The sequence below is a fragment of the Panthera onca genome, chromosome D1 (genome assembly GCF_046562875.1).
Source record: "Panthera onca isolate mPanOnc1 chromosome D1, mPanOnc1 haplotype 2, whole genome shotgun sequence".
Taxonomy (NCBI): Eukaryota; Metazoa; Chordata; class Mammalia; order Carnivora; family Felidae; genus Panthera; species Panthera onca.
The window spans coordinates 57,625,083-57,648,884 of record NC_138348.1 but is presented as its reverse complement, the minus strand read 5'-3'; the positions used below and the strand labels follow the sequence as shown (position 1 = coordinate 57,648,884).

The window sequence follows — 23,802 nt, the reverse complement described above, 5'->3', positions numbered from 1 at the left end:
TCGGTTGGTTAAGCATGCGACTTCAGCTCAGGTCATGATCTCACGACTTGTGGGTTCAAGCCCTGTGTTGGGCTCTGTGCTGCCAGCTCACAGCCTGAGCCTGAGCCTGATTTAGATTTTGTGTCTCCCTTTCTCTCTGCTCCTCCCCCACTCATGCTCTGTCTCTCAAAAAATAAATAAACATTAAAAAAAATTAGAATGTGGGGCGCCTGGGTGGCGCAGTCGGTTAAGCGTCCGACTCCAGCCAGGTCACGATCTCGCGGTCTGTGAGTTCGAGCCCCGCGTCAGGCTCTGGGCTGATGGCTCGGAGCCTGGAGCCTGTTTCCGATTCTGTGTCTCCCTCTCTCTCTGCCCCTCCCCCGTTCATGCTCTGTCTCTCTCTGTCCCAAAAATAAAAAAAAAAAAAAAAAAAAAAAAAAAAAACGTTGAAAAAAAAATTAGAATGTATTTGTTTTCTAGTGCCTTTGCCAACACTGAGAATTAGTTTTGGATAATATTAATTTGATATCAAAAACAAATGATACCTCCTATGTTAATCATATCTGATTACTAGTGAGGATGAACTTTCTCCTGTTTGTTCTCCATGAATTGTTTCTTTATGTCCTTAGTGTCGCATATCCTGTGTTTGGGATTCTAACCATGTTATATAACTTCCTTATGTATCAGCCATATGTAAACGGCTTACTAACATTTGACAAAATCTTTAGGATAATTACATCTTTTCTTCTTTCTCAAACAGGATACAATGTACAAAATTTAACCTTTTCTTAATTGTTCAAGACTGATGTTAACTTACTCAAGGAATAACTATTGAGCAACAACTCCCAACACAGGTCCTGTATGCTGTCATATTAAGAGTGAATGAGGCACAGTTCTATCAAGGATCTCATGATCTAGCATCCCAAATATCAATCACAGTTGTTCCCTGTCTTCTTTTGGTTGTTAATACACTCATCCTCCTGCTATGCTAGTGCCTTTTTGTTTCTATTTTACTACCTTATTTTACCAATTATCATCTGGGTTGATGTCTGAGGGAAATTCTGCTTCTCATGATTATAAGGTACTTGGGTCTGTTCCTGCTGTTTGACATGGCTGCCTACTGGATCATGTTCTAGTGTTTACGAAAATATGACCTCTGGAGTCAAGTCAGTTGCCACAGCACTAATGTTTACATAGCCATTCTTATTTTTTTTTTTTTTTTTTTTTTTTTTTTTTAATTTATTTTTGGGACAGAGAGAGACAGAGCATGAACGGGGGAGGGGCAGAGAGAGAGGGAGACACAGAATCGGAAACAGGCTCCAGGCTCCGAGCCATCAGCCCAGAGCCTGACGCGGGGCTCGAACTCACGCCCCTCACGGACCGCAAGATTGTGACCTGGCTGAAGTCGGACGCTTAACCGACTGCGCCACCCAGGCGCCCCTAGCCATTCTTATTTTTAAAGCACTGTCACATATAAACTCATTTAGCAGGCTGGTACACTGTCAAGAATAACAACAAAAAAGGGCAGGTAAATTTAGCCAGTAAAAGCCCAAGCCATTAAGTTGAGTAGTAGAGAATTTCCTTGATTATATAAGTAAACCAGGTAAACAACTGGGGCATAATGACCTATCTATGAAAAACTTTCACAAAGTTTTGGAATGCTAATAGATGTTTTTAGAAAAAAGGAATTGAGGGGTGCCTGGGTGGCTCAGTCGGCTAAATGTCCAGACTCTTGATTTCAGTTCAGGTCATGATCTCACAGTTCATGAGATCAAGACCCATGTTGATCTGTACTGACAGCACAGAACCTGCTTGGGATTCTTTCCCTTTGCCCATCCTTCACTTGCTGCTCTGTCCCTTGTCTCTCTCGAAAGAAATAAATAAACATTAAAAAAAGAAGAAAAAAGGAACTGAGTGATAGAATACATTTAGAAGACAGTTGAAATGAAATAGATTAACTTAGAAGAACATGCCTAAGGCTTTAGTAACGTACTGATATATAGTGAATTTCTGAGAGATAAGAGAACATTGTATGTAATATTTCTTAAACTCATTTAATCACAAAAACCCTATTTCATTAATATCTCATGGGATTTGTAATCTGTAGAATACACTTTGGTAAAAGAAGAACTAGAGTATCCTCTACAATAACAAGTATAACAACGTCAGCAGCTATTTATCAATCCCCTCCTCTATGCCAGGCACTTTCCATATTACTTGTTTCTACCTATGAGATAAAAATATTTATTATCGATATATGTCAACAAATCACTTATTAGGATATTTATACATGACTTTAAAATTTACAGTTTTCATATTCCATTATTTTACATAATTTTCAAGGAAACCTTGAAATGTAAGACTATTTGGAGAATAAAAGTTTACATGGCTTGCTCAATGGTTTAAGTAGCTTCTTCAAGGATATATTACCAATACTGGCAAAACTGGGACTAGAAATCACATCTTCCAATTCCTACTTCATTTTTCCTTCCCTTAGTGTCAAAAGCAATAGCTGTTTTACAGGGAATCTGTTCTAGCCCTATGCAGATCCCTCATCTCTAAGGACTCTGAACACTCAACTAGGTAACATTAGCTCTGATTTTATATTAGAGTCCTAGGGACTCTTGATATTAGCAGATCAAAAGTTCAAAGAATATAGTGAGACTACTATTGGCTTACATAGGTAATTCTCATCAAAATTTTATAAAATCTTGTGACCCACTATCTACTGTCCTTGGAATAAAGCTTTTCCTAACCAAACATTACTTTTTGCCAAATTTCTTACGATGTAGAGCCTGGAGTCACTATCCCTAGCAAGTTTCAACTCCGTTGTATGAATGTGACACACCAATTAAGAGGGAGCTTCTTTCCCCTCTGCAGTCACACATTTCTTTCCTTCCATGTCTTGGTGTTAGCTGCCCAGTGACAGTGTACTAGTTTAGAGCAGAGCCAGCCAAGTCATAGTACATGAACAATTTCTGGTGGCTCTGACCACCAGAAGTACCGGGCAACCGGAGTACATTTACTACTACAGCTGCTACATTAGGAACAGGCGTGTGATGCTGTTACTTGTTCGTTCAAGAAACATTCCTTGAGCATACAATTATGTGCCAGGCATAAATAAGCCATGATCTAAACCTCCAAAAAAGCTATCTAGTTGAAGAATGTAAATGATCAAAGCAATGCTATTAAGGACTTGAAATGTGGGTAGTCCAAACTGAGATGTGTTATAAGTGCCTAAAATACACACTGATTTTCAAAGACAGTATAAAAAAATGGAGTGAAATATCTCAATAGTAATTTTTATATTGATTACCTGTTGAAATAATACTTTGGGTACAGTGAGTTAAATAAAATATATATTATTAAAAATAACTTCCCCTCCTTCTTTGTAGCTATTTTATGTCCCTACTAGATTTTAAATTACATATGTGGCAAAAAAGATTACATCTATGGCTTGCATTATATTTCTATTAGACAACACAGGTGTAGGGAGATGAAAGAGCCTGGGACTTACGGGCAAATCAAACAGCTATGTCCTAAGGTAGGAGAAAGGAAGTAGCAAATAAGATAGGAATCAGATCATTTAGTAATTTAGTAACAGATGAGTAGGTGCCTATGTTGTGAGAACTATTCCCAATAATCCTGCTGCCAGGAACAAAATGATATGTTCAGGGCACTCCTAAACTCCATAGCCATCTAGATCCGTTATCTAGTACATCATTCCCACTTGCTCCCATTTTCTGTCCTTCAGACTCCCAGGTGGTAAGTAAAGAAATATGTACATCTGCTTGATATACACAAGAAAAGACGACAATTTCATTTTAGATGGAACGTTGCTAGTATTTTCCTCAGCAGTATCTCTCCTTGCATAGAGTTAAGCATATCAGAAAGATCTAGAACTGGCAGCATTCACACAGATATACATCCTCTACTCTGGACCAGGGTTTACTTCCCAGTAGCTCACAAGTACCATTAAAATATAAAGCATTATTATAAAAAAGAAGGAAGGGGCACCTGGGCCACTTAGTTGGCCATAATTCTTGATTTCAGATCAGGTCATGATCTCACAGTTCATGAGAGGGATTCTCTGTCTCCCTCTCTCTCTGCCCATCCCCTGCTCGCTCTCTCAAAATAAACAAATAAACATAAAAATTTTTTTTAAATAAAAATAAAAAAGGAAAATCTTCCAAATATTTATGGAACATCTCTATGTGTAAAGTACTACACTACACTCAATGAAGGAGACAAATAAAGGATAGACATTATATCTATCTAAAGTACCTGAGTAGATTATTTCTGCTTATCTCTTACTTAAGTTATTTATTTATTTTTTTTTTTTCAAGTTTTTTTTTTTTATTTTTTTTATTTTTGGGACAGAGAGAGACAGAGCATGAACGGGGGAGGGGCAGAGAGAGAGGGAGACACAGAATCGGAAACAGGCTCCAGGCTCCGAGCCATCAGCCCAGAGCCTGATGCGGGGCTCGAACTCACAGACCGCGAGATCGTGACCTGGCTGAAGTCGGACGCTTAACCGACTGCGCCACCCAGGCGCCCCCTTACTTAAGTTATTTAGATACAGACCCCTACATATGATCAGGGACAAATTCCATCTCCCTTATCCTAATGCAATATATACACAACATTTTATAAAATATTTGAAGAATTCACGCACTAAGCTCATCCCAGTTAAGAACTTTAAAGAACAGGTGATCTTGGGCCTACCATAACAAATATTTTGAATCAACTCGCATCCCTAACCTTCTTATATCAAGCTATATGAGTGAGCACAGAATAAAGAGTTAGGTAAGTCAAATTCATCCAGAAGTAAACAATCGTTGTGATAACATCAAATATTACTATCAACTACTTACTTACCGTGAACACAGCCCAGGATAGGGCAGAATGGCCTCCTCCATGCAGAAGGAGTAGGACAGGACCCTCTGAACCACTCTTGTAAACTCGAAAAGTGTATGAATAGTTAAAGATAACATATCTAAGCATTTCCTCACTGAAGTTTTTGATTATTTTATCATAATACTGACTAGAAAACTCAGGCAGTACAACGCTCTATGCAAAGCTACAGACTTACAAACTTAAGAGACACTTAAATACAAGTTTCTGAAACACCAAACCTGTTTTTGAAGGATGGAGCCTGTATGACCACTTTTTCAATGAGCAAACAAAAAAAGATTCCCTTTGCCCTAATGAGGACATAGTCCCTAGTTTCTAGATGCCAAACTGATTCAACTCACTTGATTCATGAAACCTCCCCCTGTGCCCTTAAGAGATACACCAGTTTTAGGAATTTAATTCTTCTTTCCCCACGCATTAGACAATTTTATCCATGTAAGACGTTGGCACAGACTTACAGGTTAAATTTCATGCTTTACAAAGAACAGGTAGGGAACAAAAATGAAATAAACAGCAGGGAGAAAGAACATTTTAGAAATTCACATGTCTTCTTAGACAACATTATAAACTTGTTAAAGAATAAGTCATTTTGTAAAGGATATATCCTTGCCAGTTTCATTCTCTACTTCTACATCTTCCATGGACTCAAAGTACTGACTCCAAGAAACAGGGGAAAAGTCTCGCTTTCTTCCAGGGCTAAGGAAAAAAAGAGAGAGAGAGAGTTCAAGTATAGTTATGCATGAAAAGATAAAATCTTGATCAACAAATGCTAAATGTAAATCTGAAATGAAAACTGCAGGCAGGGGTATTTTCTTTTTTTTTTTAATTTTATTTTTTATTTTTTAAAATTTACATCCAAACTAGTTAGTATATAGTGAAGCAATGATTTCAGGAGTAGATTCCTTAACGCCCCTTACCCATTTAGCCCATCCCCCCTCCCACAATCCCTCCAGCAACTGTCAGTTTGTTCCCCGTATTTAACAGTCTCTTATGTTTTGTCCCCCTCCCTGTTTTTATATTATTTTTGTTTCCCTTCCCTTATGTTCATCTCTTTTGTCTCTTAAAGTCCTCATATGAGTGAAGTCATATGATTTTTGTCTTTCTCTGACTAATTTCACTTAGCATAATACCCTCCAGTTCCATTCACATAGTTGCAAATGGCAAGATTTCATTCTTGATTGCTGAGTAATACTCCATTGTATATATATATACCACATCTTCTTTATCCATTCATCCATGATGGACATTTGGGCTCTTTCCATACTTTGGCTATTGTTGATAGTGCTGCTATAAACATGGGTGTGCATGTGTCCCTTCGAAACAGCACACCTGTATCCCTTGGATAAATGTCTAGTAGTGCAATTGCTGGGTCGTAGGGTAGTTCTATTTTTAGTTTTTTGAGGAACCTCCATACTGTTTTCCAGAGTGGCTGCACCAGCTTGCATTGCCACCGACAATGCAAAAGAGATCCTCATTCTCCGCATCCTCGCTGACATCTGTTGTTGCCTGAGTTGTTAATGTTAGCCATTCTGACAGGTGTAAGGTGGTATCTCATTGTTGTTTTGATTTGTATTTCCCTGATGATGAGAGATGTTGAGCATTTTTTCATATGTCGGTTGGCCATCTGGATGTCTTCCTTGGAGAAGTGTCTATTCATATCTTTTGCCCATTTCTCACTAGATTATTTGTTTTTGGGTGTTGAGTTTGATAAGTTCTTTGTAGATTTTGGATACTAACTCTATATCTGATATGTCATTTGCAAATATCTTCTCCCATTCTGTCGGTTGCCTTTTAGTTTTGCGGATTGTTTCCTTCACTGTGCAGAAGCTTTTTATTTTGATGAGGTCCCAGCAGTTCATTTTTGCTTTTGTTTCCCTTGCCTCCAGAGACGTGCTGAGTAAGAAGTTGCTGCGGCCAAGATCAAAGAGGTCTTTGCCTGCTTTCTCCTTGAGGATTTTGATGGCTTCCTTTAGATTTAGGTCTAAATCTAGGTTAGGTCTTAGATTTAGGTCTTTCATCTCTTTTGAGTTTATTTTTGTGTATGGTGTAAGAAAGTGGTCTGGGTTCATTCTTCTGCATGTCACTGTCCAGTTTTCCCAGCACCACTTGCTGAAAAGACTGTCTTTATTCCATTGGATATTCTTTCCTGCTTTGTCAAAGATTAGGTGCCCATAACGTTTGTGAGTCCATTTCTGGGTTCTCTATTCTATTCCATTGATCTAAGTGTCTGTTCTTGTGCCAGTACCATACTGTCTTCATGATTATAGCTTTGTAGTATAGCTTGAAGTCTGGGATTGCGATGCCTCCTGCTTTGGTTTTCTTTTTCAAGATTGCTTTGGCTATTTGGGGTCTTTTCTGGTTCCATACAAATTTTACAATTCTTTGTTCTAGCTCTGTGAAGAATGCCGGTGTTACTTTGATAGGGATTGCGTTGAATATGTAGATTGCTTTGGGTAGTATCGACATTTTAACAATATTTGTTCTTCCTATCCAGGAGCATGGAATCTCTTTCCATTTCTTTGTGTCTTCTTCAATTTCTTTCATAAGCTTTCTACAGTTTTCAGTGTGTAGATTTTTCACCTCTTTGGTTAGATTTATTCCTAGGTATTTTATGGTTTTTGGTGCAACTGTAAATGGGATCGATTCCTTGATTTCTCTTTCTGTTGTTGCTTCATTGTTGGTATATAGGAATGCAACCGATTTCTGTGCATTGATTTTATATCCTGCAATTTTGCTCAATTCATGAATCAATTCTAGCAGTTTTTTGGTGTAATCTTTTGGGTTTTCCATATAGAGTACCATGTCTTCTGCAAAGAGTGAAAGTTTGACTTCCTCCTAGCCGATTTGGATGCCTTTTATTTCTTTGTGTTGTCTGATTGCAGAGGCTAAGACTTCTAATACTATATTGAATAACAGTGGTGAGAGTGGACATCCCTGTCTTGTTCCTGACCTTAGGGGGAAAGCTCTCAGTTTTTCCCCATTGAGGATGATATTAGCATTGGGTCGTTCATATATGGCTTTTATGATGTCGAGGTATGCTCCTTCTATCCCTACTTTCTTGAGGGTTTTTATGAAGAAAGGATGCTGTAGTTTGTCAAATGCTTTCCCTACATCTATTGAGAGGATCATATGGTTCTTGTCCTTTCTTTTATTGATGTGATGAATCATGTTAATTGTTTTGCGGATATTGAACCAGCCCTGAATCCCAGGTATAAATCCCGAGGGGTATTTTCTCTTAAAGAAACCATCACATTAAAAGTGTGTCTTAAAAAGTTCAAATATAGATTTAAGAGTAAAAATGTTAGGATTTTAGGAAGTTCATTAGCATATTTTAATCACAGATATAATCTGTGTACATATGTCAGAAAACCTGCTAATTCTCTTTCCTTGCTCTTTAAAAAAATTTTTTTTAATGTTATTTATTTTTGAGAGAGGGAGAGACAGAATGCAAGCAGGGGACAGACAGAGAGAGAGGAAGACACAGAATCCAAAGCAGGCTCCAGGCTCCAAGCTGTCAGCACAGAGCTTGATGTGGGACTCAAACCCATGAACTGTGAGATCATGACCTGAGCCAAAGTCAGATGCTTAACCAACCAAACTACCCAGGCGCCCCTCTCCTTGTTCTTAGTTATAGGCTCATGCCTATCCTCTCAAGTCACTCTAATATCATTCCTGCTATAATAATTTTTAAAAATTTTTATTTATTTTGAGATTGGGGAGGGGGGGAGGAACAGAGATAGATGGGGAGAGCGAATTCTAAGCAGGCTCTCCACTGTCAGCACATAGCCCGATGTGGGGCTCAAACTCATGAACCCATGAGATCACAACCTGAGCTGAAATCAAAAGTCAGACATTTAACCAACTAAGCCACCCAGGCACACTCCTGCTATAATCATTTTTGATCACCATTCCTTGTTTATACCTTTAATCCCTCATATTATTTCATGTTGTTTTCATCATCTCCCAACTAATCAGTACACAACCTTCACAAAAGACAAACTGGCCAATACCTTGAACTTCTAGGAATTTATCCAAAGATATGGCATATCTATTGATGTAGCATTGTTTTCAATAGAGAAAAATCAGTAACAATTTAAGTATCCATCAACAGGTGATAGATTAAAATAAATTGTGGTACACAGAAATAATATAGTTATAAAAAGATGGAAGGAATTATATACTGATAACATTCTTTGTATATGGATGAGATACACTGTTAAGTATACATACATGATGCGTTTTACCATTTGGGTAAAATGGGAAGTATGTGCATATATAATACCTCTGGAAGAATACTGATATAATACGGATATATTCTGGGAGGGGAACTATATCTGGAAGATGAGAGGGACAATTTTCAATGTATACCCCTTTTAATTTTTGAACCAGAAATTATTTTTAAAAATAAAATTATTTTAAAATAAAACAAAAATAACCAATAAATATCTATTTACAACCTGTATCTTCAACCTTGGGTGAGACACAAGAAAGGAACCTTGAGACTTATCCTATTTCTACACCTATTCTTCTCAGTAATGGAGGGAATTCAGAATTCTATCAGCAACAAAACATTACCTCCTGCCAAGTATTTTCCTGTATATGCCATGGGGGCAAATGCAGAACAAAGTATAATACAAAACCCCTTTTAAAGACTTAAATTAGTACAAAAGCACTCTAGGTTGACTTTAATACTGTAATTACAATGGAGAAACTGCACAGTTAGGTATTCTTTCAACAGTCAAACATTTATTGAACATCTACACTCTTCTGGCATTGAACAGGTTCAATAACATTTACCAAAGGAACTTTTTTTTTTTTTTTTTTTTTTAAAGAAAGGCAGACTGCCACGTGCAGCGCCTTACTTGGATGTGTCTGGAGTCTTGAAAGCTTGACTACCCGACATTCTCCTACAAATGGACCTTGAGAGCTTGTTTAGAGGTTTTAGCAGGGGAGCGCGGCTACTTGTATACCCTTGACTGAAGAACGATCCTCCTCTATCGGGGAAGGTCGTCCTCTTCGGCCAAGTGCGCAGCTTCTGGAAGGATGCACGTGAAGCGGTGAGGGAGGAAGGGGACGCCTGCCTAGCCAGCCAGATCAGCTGAATTAATCCTGGCGATCAATGGGGTGACAGATGTCGCAGCCATATCACCCTCACATCCAGAAAAGGAACTTTTAAAAATACTGATGCTTGGGTTTCACTTCTAGAAACTGATTCAAATGGCTTGACGTGTGGCCTAGGCACTAATTTCTTTTTAATTTTAGAGAGTGGGAGAGAGAGAGCGCACACGGGGTAAGGGCAGTGGAAGAAGGAGACAGAATCCCAAGTAGGCACCACGCTCAGCGTAGAGCCTGAGGTGGGGCTCAATCTCTCGATCCTGGGATCATGACCTGAGCCGAAATCAAGAGTTGGGACACTCAACCGACTGAGCTAGCCAGGCGTCCCTGCACTGACAATTTTTTTTAAATTTTTTTTTAACGTTTATTTATTTTTGAGACAGAGAGAGACACAGCATGAACGGGGGAGGGGCAGAGAGAGAGGGAGACACAGAATCGGAAGCAAGCTCCAGGCTCTGAGCCATCAGCCCAGAGCCCGACGCGGGGCTCGAACTCGCGGACGGCGAGATTGCGACCTGAGCTGAAGTCGGACGCCTAACCGCCTAACCGACTGAGCCACCCAGGCGCCCCATGCACTGACAATTTTTAAAGATCCCCAAGTTGAGAGAGTTGAGATGCCCGAGTTGAGAGAGTTGAAGAATAAAAAGGTAGAGTAAATGATCTGGAATGAGAGAAGAGTTCAAATTCCTCACAGTTCCTACCATTTTCCAGTATTTCCCTGCAAATCTCTAACAATTAGAGTATGTATTTGGGGAAATTCAAATTACCTAAATTCTTTCTGCATTGGATTATAGTGACTGAATAAAATAACATGTCTTTCAAAAGAATCTAATACATCTGAGATTTAGTAGTTGCTCAGAAAACGGATAAAATCCTAACTTCTGATAGAAAAACTGCCTCTGTAGAAGTAATTTCCAATTTCAGCATTGACTTATTTTTTCTGGTTTGCTAGTTGTACTTGAATTCCTACTGGAAAACTAAAAGTAGAACTCTTAATTCTACTGACTCACCCATCACTCACAAATCCACCTACATATATACTAATTTGAGTATAACAACCACACATGGTATGTCAAACATGTTATAATTGATTTTAAGGATCTATGCATGAATTTTTGATGTCTGGACTCAGGGCATCATCACAGTAATAGTATCTAACATTTACTGTGCCACAACAGTGAGTCACTCTGCCAAGTAATTTATAGGCATGATTCCATTTAATCCTCACAAAACTTCAAGTTATTTTTATCCCCATTTCACAGATGACAGATTTAGAGATATAAAGTCACTTGACCAAGGTTATACAACTAACTACTAAATGGCAGTGACAGGATTCAAATCCAGTTCCATCACTCTTAAAAGTCTCTGCTCTTTACCCCAATGCTATATTAATTCTCAGATCCTTTCTTTTCTCTCTCACTCTTTCATTTATGCTTCTGAAAAGTAATAAGGCTTTAGAGTACGTTATCAGAAGTTTCCTTTTCAGGGTCTTTGCCAAAGGCCACAGAAACTTTCCAAGTTGGCCAGGCACCAGAGAAGATTACCCGTTAAGGAGAAATTACTTTGTATAAATAGAAATTATTCCTAGGAGGACACCTTCCACTTCTAATTCCCTTCATTAAAAAAAATAATAAAGTTCTAAGGACTACCCAATTTATACCAACATATGAGTAATTCCCATCTGGTTAAAGAGCCAATAATCTATACCTCCAAAGGTTGTTCCTACTCCCACAGAGACTTTCCTGGCATACTCTTTTGAACATTTGAACACATAATTGTTTATATACTCTACGAGTTCAGGTAATTTTGCAACCAGTGTTAGACATGAAGTAGACAGCAAGATCTCACATCAATCTTTATATTCTAGTCAGAAAGAATACTCTATTTTAATGATGCAGTTTTGGTTTGTAAAAATAGTTTGTGGCACAAAAACAGACACCCAGATCAATAGAAAAGAATAGAGAACCCAGAAATGGACCCACAAACATATGGCCAACTAATCTTTGACAAAGCAGGAAAGACTATCCAAAGCAGGAAAGAATAAAGACAGTCTCTTCAGCAAATGGTGCTGGGAAAACTGGACAGCAATATGCAGAAAAATGAACCACTCTGGAAAACAGTATGGAGGTTCCTCAAAAAATTAAAAATAGAACTACCCTATGACCCAGCAATTGCACTACTAGGTATTTATCCAAGGTATATAGGTATGCTGTTTCGAAGGGGCACATGCACCCCAATGTTTATAGCAGTACTATCAACAATAGCCAAAGTATGGAAAGAGCCCAAATGTCCATTGATGGATGAATGGATACAGAAGATGTGGTATACATATACAATGGAGTATTACTTGGCAATCAAAAAGAATGAAATCTTGCCATTTGCAACTATGTGGATGGAACTAGACGGTATTATGCTAAGCGAAATCAGTCAGAGAAAAACAAATATCATATGACTTCACTCACATAGAACTTTAAGATATAAAACAGATGAACATAAGGGAAGGGAAGCAAAAATAATACAAAAACAGGGAGGGGGACAAAACAGAAGAGACTCTTAAATATAAAGAACAAACGAAGGGTTGCTGGAGAGGTTGAGGGAGGGAGGGATGGGCTAAATGGGTAAGGGGCATTAAATAATCTACTCCTGAAATCATTGTTGCACTATGTTAACTAACTTGGATGTAAACTAAAAAATAAATGAATAAATAGTTTGCTTTTTATGCTTTTAAGCCTACCTATTTTATAGTCATTACAGCCTGTATAGGCTCTTTTTAGCTATAATTTTTAAAATAAATTAATTACTTTCTTTCCCCAAGAAGTCATAATGGAAGAATTTTGAAGTAATGAAAATAACTTAAAAAAGCATAACGAGGTTAATTTATACTTTAAAAATGAGGTTTTATTCACCAAAATCTAGTATATGTATTATGCCGGAACTGAGGTGGCGTGATGGGCAATACTGGGATAATTATAAAACTAGTGACACAATCCCTCTGCTCTCAAGAAACTAATGTTAACTACATAAATATCTAACATAAGGTAGAGTTAAATGCCCTAAGAGATATAGCTAAAGGAGGGAATAAAGATTACTTTAAAAAAAAAAAAAAAAGATTACTTTTAGCTTAGGAAATAAAAAGAGGTTTCAAAGAAAAAGTAACATTTAAGCTATTAAGCTATTAAGTCATTGAAGGACAGACAGAATTTGGACTGATGGAAATAGGGAAGGGTATGGAAGACAACTCTGGCAGAGAGAAGGGCACCAATAAGAACCCAGTATGGTGTCTGCCTGTCATAGTGAGCACTGATAAAAGACAAAATAAAATAGTTAACTGCAACAAGGTGGAAATAAGTAAAACAGTTTTGAAAAACTAAAAGAAACTGATACAACTAAAAGCAGATCATGGAAAAATAATGACATTAGATGCAATATAGTGGGGAATTTATTTCTTTTTCTGTTATTTGTGTGTTGGGGTTGGTCCCAAAAGCCTGATAGAGTTTCAGTGGTTCAGATTAAAGTATTTTAGAAAGATCAATGTGGTGAAAGGTACAAGATGAATTTGATTCCGGAAAAAAAAAAAAACGTTGCTGCAATAATCTGGTTAGAAGATGGGAGTCTAGACTGGCAATGGAACTAAAAAGGAGGGAAACATAGAAAACTTTTCAAAAAGGCAATCAACAAATCTCAGGAATGTTCAAGATATGGAAAATGACTGATAGTAGAACCCAAGTCAATTCTGAAGTTTTGAACTAACAGAGATGAATTATTAAGTCCAACAATTGGTAAATAAAAATCTACACTGGGAGGTAAATGTCCACAGAATTTTTTTATGTCAGAATAAAGTTTATTTCAAACCAACATAATAAATGTATAATTTCCTTCCAAGTCTTGTTACCGGAGGAAAGAGTTTGGCAGACACGGAACAAAATGGTACAGTGGGAGACACAAAGGAAATACAATTCCTGCCTAAATCATGTGAATCAAATGTGCTTTTAGACCCTTCGCTATTGTCACAGACTCCATTCAGAAGCTTTATAAACCCTCATTCCAGAAACCAGTGCACATACATATATTCTGCACACAACTGCACTGGCTTCAAGCTCATGTATGAATCCTAAATAAGATCTCTGGGCCTATACTTTGACCATAGCAACCTATTTCTGGCAGAAAGACAAAAAATTTAAAAAGGAAGAAAATTATGAGGAAATACCACATTCTTTTTTCTTTTTTACATGTTTATTTCTTCTTAAGAGAGAGACAGAGCGTGAGGGGAGAAGAGCAGAGAGAGAGGGAGACACAGAAAGCAAAGCAGTTTCCAGGCTCTGAGCTGTCAGCACAGAGCCTGACACGGGACTAGAACTCATGGACCATGAGATCATGACCTGCGCCAAAGTTGAATGCTTAACTGACTGAGCCAGCCACCCAGGTGCCCGAAGTGATACTACATTCTTAATACTTCCTAAACCTAAATAAGTTTTCCATTTGCTACACACTAAAAGTTTGTTTTCATAACCCAGTTCTGCCTTTATTAATTGTGTGACCTTGGCCAAGTCATTTAATTTCTCTATGCCTGAGTTTCTTCATGTGAGATAGGGTTATAATGCCAATTTTATAGGGGTTGTAATGAGGATTAAAGTAGCCTTCTCCCTTGGTTACTCTCAAATTAGCCTGTTCTATTTTTATCATAGAACTAATCATTTCCTAAAATTAGTTTGTTCTTATATTTGTTAGATCACTCCACCTAATTTGCTACTAATGTGAGATCCAGGAGAGCAAGAACGTTCTCCCTTTGTTCACCAATGTACTCTTGGGGTCCGACACATTAATGAATATCTGTTGACAGTAAAAAATGAGCTAATGTGCATAAAGCACTTAGCTTGGTGCCTCAGGAAATTATTTATTATTATTATTATTACTATTATTATCATCATCACCATTGGGCTGAAGCTAATAAAGAGAAGCCTCCTTCCTGAATTCTGATAAGGTTTCCAGTAAAGGGAAATGGAATACTGTGGTACAAGCATGAGAGTAGACATATAGATAGATCAAACAGAACTGAGAGTCCAGAAATAAACTCTAACACTTACAGTCCATAGATTTTCAACAAAGGACCAAGACAATTCACTGGGGAAAAAACAGTCTTGCCAATAAATGGTGTTAGGACAATCGGATAGTCATATATCAATGAATCTGAATGCCTCCCTTACAACTACACACATAATTAAATCACAGAGGATCATAAACCTAAATGTAAGAGCAAAAAACCGGCTAGGTCAATCCAGGGCACAGCTGGGATGGTCCATTTCAAGTGGCACCCACAGCCAAGGAGGGCTCAACTTGAAGGTGGAAGGCCCTCACCTACTTTGTAGCACTCCCTGGTGTGGGAGTGAGCATGCTGAACATCTGGAAGTCAAATCATGGAGAGCACTCGAGGCCTGAGTTCCATGCCTACCCCCATCTCTTCATCAGGTCTAAGCCCTTTCCCTGGGGAGATGTTAATCATATTCTACTCCATAATGCTCATGCAAAACTACTTCCAACCAGCTATGAGGATGAATAGAGAGAACCCGGATCACTACCCAGTGGGGACCACATTACTGGTTTGGACGATGACTCTGCACATGGACCAGAAAAGTACATGGTATCTTAAGCTCACCTTCCTTCTTTGTATCAGTGATGACCAATATATAGATCTTCCATCCCTTTGCTTACGGCAGGATAGCTTAAATAGATTGGTCCGTGAGGAGGAAAAACCCCACTATATACAGTTTTTACGTTATGGCTGTGTACTGATTATTTAAGTTTAAATTTCATTTGTAGTAATTGTAAGCTTTGTGACCACTAGCAAATCCATCTCTGCCTAAATCTCAAGTGTAAGGTTTGAAAAACAGTAACAAGTAGGCACAAAAATACTTCATAAATGTTAGTTACTGCAGAAATGTTGTTCACAGCTAAGCCACATGGTATACGGATTATACTTTCTTTCTTGCGTGACTTCTTATTTTTTCCAGAATGATTGTCTTTTATTTTGTTTGCTTATTTTTTTAATGAAATTATCATTAATTGTTTCATAAGAGCTTTTTATAAGCAAAAAATATTAGTGGACATTTCACAAAACAGGAAACACAAATAGCCCATAAATATTACAAAAGGGTTCCCAATTTTGTTCATGGAGACATGAAGTTTTATTATGTTTATTTTTTAGAGACATGAAATTTTAAATCAGAGTTAGGTATAATTTCACACCCATTATGTTGACAAAATACAAAGCCAGACAACACTAGGTGTTGGAGAGGATCTAAATCAGATGGAATTGCCGGTGGAAGTATAAATGGGAAAACTATTTGGAAAACAGTGAGTCACCACCTGGTAAAATTGAACAAGTACCCTTCACTCTAGTAGTTTCACTTCACAAGGAAACATCTGCACAGAGGTATTAAGATACATGTAAAAAGATGTTCATAGAAGCATTTCCATAAAGCCAAAGAATAACAAGCAAACTAAGTCTATCACCAGAGGAATATATAAATTGAGATATATTCAGATAACTCAATATGGCACGGCAGTGGGAATGGATATGCTAGAATTATATACAGTAACATGGATGAATTTCAGAAATACATTTAGAGGAAGAAATAAGCATAGAATAAATGCAGTCCATTAATAACAAAGTTCAAGAACAGGCAAAACTAATTATCTTTTTTATGGATATATGCATAGGTGACAAAACTATTAAGAAAAGCAAGAGAATGTTAAACATACAATTCAAGATTGTGGGGAGTAGAGGTGCTTTTGGGGAGAGGCAAACAGGCTTTTAAAGGCTAACAATGTTCAATTTCATAAGCCAGGTGGTAGATACATGGGCATTTATTTTATTCTTCTCTGAACTGCACACGCATATTTTAAACCCTTCTGAATATTTCACTATTAACTTTTATTAATGAAAAAAAGCCTTTGATAAATCTGTAAAACTTCTCTTAATATAATAATGTTAAATAATCTATTAGATCCATTTTTTCTTTGCAAATTTCCGTTCTTGGCCCCTACCACTCTCCTCCAAATAGGACCGTTTGCTCTCTGGATATGATGAATTGCTGTCATTTCACCATCATCCTGGGAATTCCTTTTGCCTTTTTCCTGTGCTGAATCCCTGATTCCCATATCCCATGTTTTTCTTGATGCATTCTCTTATTTTGATGGAACACATCCTCTGTTAGCTTCTTGAGAAAGGGAGATAAATTTTGAAACTCTGCATGCCAGAAAATGCTATTATCCCATTTTCATACTTGACTAACAGTTTTCCTAGGTATAGAAATTTTATGTCAGGGACTGTTTCCATCAATGGTAATTAGGAATGTTGATAGAGCAAACTTCAGAAGTGTTGACTAAAATTGTACGTATGTGTGTTCTAGGAATAAACCTAACCAAAGATGTAAAAGATCTGTCTGCATGCTGAAAATTATAGAAAGCTTATCAAGGAAAATGAAGAAGACAATAAAAAAAAAAAAAAGAAAAAAATTCCAAGCTCATGGATAGGAAGAATAAATATTGTTAAAATGTCAATACTACCCAAAGCAATCTACACATTCAATGCAATCCCAATCACAATTGCACCAGTATTCTTCTTGAAGCTAGAACAAACAATCCTAAAATTTGCATGGAACCACAAAAGACCCCGAATAGCCAAAGTAATATTGAAGAAGAAAACCAAAGTGGGAGGCATCACAATCCCAGACTTTAGCCTCTATCAGAAAGCTGTAATCATTAAGACAGTATGGTACTGGCACAAAAAAAAGACACATAGACCAATGGAGTAGAATAGAGAACCCAGAATTGGACCCAAAAATGTATGGCCAACTAATCTTTGACAAAGCAGGAAAGAGCATCCAATGGAAAAAAGGTGGTCTCTTTAGCAAATGGTGCTGGGAGAACTGGACAGCAACATGCAGAAGAATGAAACACTTTCTTACACCATTCACAAAAATAAACTCAAAATGGATAAATGACCTGAATGTGAGACAGGAAACCATCAAAACCGTAGAGGAGAAAGCAGGAAAAACCTCTTTGACCTCAGCTGCAGCAATTTCTTGCTTGACACATCTACAAAGGCAAAGGAACTAAAAGCAAAAATGAACTATTGAGACCTCATCAAGATTAAAAACTTCTGCCCAACGGAATGGGAAAAGATTTGCAAATGACATATCAGATAAAGGGTTAGTATCCAAAATCTATAAAGAATTCACCAAACAACACCTGGAAAACAAATAATCCAGTGACATGAATAGACACTTTTCCAAAGAAGACATCCAGATGGCCAACAGACACATGAAAAGATGCTCAATGTCACCATCATCAGGGAAATACAAATCAAAGCCACACTGAGATACCACCTCACACAGGTCAGAGTGACTAAAATGAACAAATCAGGAAACTACAGATGCTGGCGAGGATGTGGAGAAACGGGAACCCTCTTGCACTGCTGGTGGGAATGCAAACTGGTGTAGCCACTCTGGAAAACAGTGTGGAGGTTCCTCAAAAAATTAAAAATAGATCTACCCTATGACCCAGCAATAGCACTGCTAGGAATTTACCCAAGGAATACAGGAGTGCTGATGCATTAGGGGCACTTGTATCCCAGTGTTTATAGCAGCACTTTCAACAATAGCCAAATTATGGAAAGAGCCTAAATGTCCACCAACTGATGAATGGAAAAAGAAGAGGTGGTTTATATATACAATGGAATACTACTTGGCAATGAGAAAGAATGAAATCATGCCAGTTGTGGCAATGTGGATGGAACTGGAAGGTATTATACTGAGTGAGACAGATATCTTATGTTTTCACTCATACGTAGATCTTGAGAAACTTAACAGAACTCCATGGGGGAAGGGAATGGGAAAAAATAGTTACAGAGAGGGAAGGCTCTGTAACTTGAGGCAAACCACAAGAGACTCTTAAATACAGAGAACAAACTGAGGGTGGATGGGAGTGGGGCAAATAGGAGATGGGCATTGAGGAGGGCACTTGTTGGGATAAGCACTGGGTGTTGTATGTAAGCCAATTTTACAATAAATTATATTAAAAATAATAATACATAAAAAATACAATTAATTAATTAGTTAATTAAAATGTGGGTTTTTTTAAATGTTTAGTTTTGAAAGAGAGACCGACTGCAAGTGGGGGAGGGGCAGAGAGAGCAGGAGACACAGAATTGGAAGCAGGCTCCAGGCTGAGCTGTCAGCACAGAGCCTAACACGGGGTTCAAACTCACTAACTGTGAGATCATGACCTGAGCTGAAGTCGGATGCTTAACTCACTGAGCCACCCAGGCGCCCCTGGGTAGTATAGGCATTTTAACACTATTTTGTTCTTCCAATCTATGAGCATGGAATGTTTTTTCCATTTCTTTGTGTCATCTTCAATTTCTCTCATAAGTGTTCTACAGTTTCTAGAGTACAGATCTTTTACCACTTTGGTTAGGTTTATTCCTAGGTATCTTACGGTTTTTGGTGCAACCGCAAATGGGATTGATTCCTTGATTTCATTCTGCTGCTTCATTATTGGAGTATAGATATACAAAAGACTTCTGTACACTGATTTTGTATCCTGTGACTTTGCTGAATTCATCCATCAGTTGTAGCAATTTTTTGGTGGAGTATTTTCTACATAGAGTATCATGTCATCTGCAAATAGTGAAAGTGTGACTTCTTCCTTGCCAATTTGGGTGCCTTTTATTTTTTTGTTGCCTGATTTCAGAGACTAGGACTTCCAGTACTATGTTAAATAACAATGGTGAGCCTGGACATCCCTTGTCTTGTTCCTGACCATAGAGGAAAAGGTCTCAGTTTTTCCCCATTGAGGATATTAGCTGTGGGTCTTTTGTAAATGGCTTCTAATGAGGTATGTTCTCTCTAAACCTACTTTGTTGACAGTTTTTATCAGGAATGGACATATTTTGTCAAACACTTTTTCATATAGTTCTTACCCTTTTTGTTAATGTGGTGTACACATTGATTGATTTGCAAATACTGAACCACCCTTGCAGCCCAGGAATAAATCCCAGATGATCATGGTGAGTAATTCTTTTAACGTACTGTTGGATTAGATTTGCCAGTTATCTTGTTGGGAATTTTTGCATCCATGTTCATCAGGGATACTAGCCTGTAATTCTTCTTTTTAGTGGTTTTGGAATCAAAATAATGTTGGCCTCGTAGAATGAGTTTGGAGGTTTTCTATTTCTATTTTTAGGAACAGTTTGAGAAGAATAGGTATTAGTCTTCAAATGTTTGGTAGAATTCCCCTAGGAAGCCATAAAAGACCTCGAATAGCCAAAGCAATCTTGAGAAAGAGAAGCAAAGCAGGAGGCATCACAATCCTGGACTTCAAGCTGTAATCATCAGGATGGCATGGTACTGGCACAAAAACAGACACACAGATCAAAGGGACAGAATAGAAAACCCAGAAATGGGCCCACAACCATATGATTAATCTTCAACAAAACAGGAAAGACTATCCAATGGAAAAAAGACAGTCTCTTCAACTATTGGTGCTGTGAAAACTGGACAGCAACATGCAGAAGAATGAAACTGGACCACTTTCTTACACCATACACAAAAATAAATGAAAAAATGGATGAAAGACCTAAATGTGAGATAGGAAACCATCAAAATCCTAGAAGAAAACACAGGCAGAAACCTCTCTGATATCGGCATAGCAACTTCTTACTAGATATTTCTCCTAAGGCAAGGCAAAGAAAAACAAAAATGAACTATTGGGACTTCATCAAGATAAAAAGCTTCTGCACAGAGAAAATAAAAAACTAAAAGGCAACCAATGGGAGAAGAGATTTGTAAATGACATATCTGATAAAGAGTTAGTATCCAAAATCTATAAAGAACTTATCAGACTCAATACCCAAAAAACAAATAACGCAGTTAAGAAATGGCCAGAAGACATGAATAGACATTTTTCCAAAGAAGACATACAGATGGCTAACACACACATGTAAAAGATGCTCAACATCACTCATCATCACAGAAATACAAATCAAAACTACAATGAGATATCACCTCACACCTGTCAGAATGGCTAAAATTAACAACACAGAAAACAAAAGATACTGGCGAGGATGCAAAGAAGGGGGAACCCTCTTACGCTGTTGGTGGGAATGTAAACTGGTGCAGCCACTCTGGAAAACAGTATGGAGGTTCCTCAAATAGTTAAAAATAAAACTACCTTATGACCCAGCAATTGCACTACTAGGTATTTGCCCAAAGGATGCAAAAATACTGATCTGAAGGGGCACATGCACCCTGATGTTTACAGCAGCATTATCAACAACAGCCAAATTATGGAACGAGCCCAAATGTCCACTGACCAATGAATGGATAAAGATGTACACACACACACACACACACACACACACACACACACACACACACTGGAATATTACTCAGCCATCAAAAAGAATGAAATCTTACCATTTGTAAACTGTGGATAGAGCTAGAGTGTATTATGTATGCTAAGTGAAACAAGTCAGAGAAAGACAAATACCATATGATTTGATTCATATGTGAAATTTAAGAAACAAAACAGATGAACATAGGGAAGGGGGGGCAGAGAGAAAGAGGTAGGCAAACCATAAGAGACTCTTAACTATAGAGAACAAAAACTGAGGGTTGATGGAGGGGAGGTGGGCAGAGGATGGGCTAAATTGGTGATGGGTATTATGGAGGGCACTTGTGATGAGCACTGTGTTATATGTAAGTGATGAATCACTACACTCTACTCCTGAAACCAATATTATTCTATATGTTTACTAACTAGAATGTAATTAAAAACTTGAAACAAACAAAATAGAAGGCAGAAGAAAGAAAAAAAAACCCTTCTCTGATGAAGCTATAACCACAGACAGTTCTCAAATGGACTTGGGCTAAATTTATACCACTTATATATTCTAAGAAGTTTCAAGTTGAGAATTTAAAGTGGACCTAGGGGCGCCTGCGTGGCTCAGTCAGTTGAACATCCAACTCTTTTTTTTTTTTTTTTTTTTAATTTTTTTTCAACGTTTTTTTTATTTATTTTTGGGACAGAGAGAGACAGAGCATGAACGGGGGAGGGGCAGAGAGAGAGGGAGACACAGAATCGGAAACAGGCTCCAGGCTCCGAGCCATCAGCCCAGAGCCTGACGCGGGGCTCGAACTCACAGACCGCGAGATCGTGACCTGGCTGAAGTCGGACGCTTAACCGACTGCGCCACCCAGGCGCCCCAAACATCCAACTCTTGATTTCGGTTCAGGTCATGGTCCCAGGGTCATGGGATTGAGACCCGCATCAGGCTCTGCGCTGAGAACATGAAGCCTGCTTGGGATTCTCTCTCCCTCTCTGTCAGCTTCTTCCCTGCGTGCGTGTGAACTCTCTCTCAAAATAAATAAGCATTTAAAAAAGTTAAAAGAGACAAAGATATAGTAAGCAAATACTAGCCAAAGCAATTTTAGGTTATTCTTTCTCAAAATTTAAGGCATTTTTCCATCTTCTAAGTAAGGTACTACTGTTGAGATGTTTTTACTAAGAATCTTTTTATCCCCCATATTTCCAAATTTCAATCCTAAACTAGAATAAGGTATTTTCTAGAAGATTCCTTAAATTTTCTCTTCTTTTGAATTTATATATACTATACATATTTTCATTCCCAACATATTTCTTTTTCTCTGAAACCAGGTTCTCCCCCCTCCTTTTTTAAAAGAGCATTCTATTCTTGTTTCATAGATGCCATATCATCTCTTGTCTCTCTGACAAGTTTAAGCTTTTTTTTTTTTGTTCTATACATTATTGTTTCATTTTCTCATTTTGTTTTGGTATCTATTTTTTGTGTTAGAAGTTTTTCCTGGATGTCTGGTGATCCTATGAGAGAGCAAGGCTTGCTGACTATTGAATATGACTGTTCAGTTAGCAAGTAGATTCCTAGCTTTTTAAGTAAGGGATTTTTCCTCCAAACATCAATATCTGCATGTCTTTTTTTTTGGCCAGTCATTTCTCCAGAGAAAAATCCTCCAATCTCCTGCCTGGGAACATAAGACTAGCCATTAGCCTTCTGGAAAAAGATCTGAATAGTCTCTTTCATTCACTCATTCAACAAACATTCACTGCACACCTACAAGATACTGTTTTAGGCACCTGAAATATTTTGGTGAACAAAACAGACAAAACCCCCTACTCTTGTGGTGTTTACATTCCTGTGAAGGCAACAGAAGTAAAAATTTGTCAGGTAACAGTAAGTGTCATGGAGAAAAATCAAATCAGGAAGCGAGGAAAATGAATGCCAGGTTGGGAAAACTGTAGTTTTAAATCAGGTGGTTAGGGAAGGCACCTTTAACAAAGACCTAAAGGTGAGGGAGCAAGCCATGAGAGCATGTCTAGATGACAGAATGTATACCTTCACTACCTTCACTTAACCCCTATTTTCATCCTGTTGCTTTACTTTCGTGGCCATATGCTTAGCATCTCTGAGTCCAGAGACACCCTGGTTCAATTTCTATAGAAGTTAACCATCACACTGAGGGAAAGAAGAAGATTTTGGCGTTTAATGGTGCTTTGTACAGATTTTCAATCAATCCTCCTGTTTTAGCCCACTTTCAGAGGTACTTAGCACCTACAATTCCTGAGCCTTTATGGGTTTATGATATGGATTAGCTTGCACTTTCATTCTTCTACAGGTAGTTTTCAGTTTACTCTTCTCTGTTAGTTAATATTCAACTTGCTATCTTCCTAAATCTTGGTAGCCTATCTTCTATTTGT

The 23,802-nt window shown here is 37.8% G+C and overlaps 1 protein-coding gene across 3 annotated transcripts in view; it reads right to left on the bottom strand.

Moving 5' to 3' along the window:
* The window catches only part of PPME1 (protein phosphatase methylesterase 1), an 89,244-nt gene that overhangs the window by 49,278 nt on the left and 16,164 nt on the right, over positions 1-23,802 (bottom strand). For all 3 annotated transcript variants that reach the window (XM_081790326.1, XM_081790328.1, XM_081790327.1), the window contains 2 exons: positions 5,496-5,589; positions 4,858-4,950 (listed from right to left, as the gene is read on the bottom strand). In XM_081790326.1, coding sequence (XP_081646452.1) covers positions 4,858-4,950; positions 5,496-5,589 — 187 coding nt within the window. The remainder of the gene's footprint in view (positions 1-4,857; positions 4,951-5,495; positions 5,590-23,802) is intronic.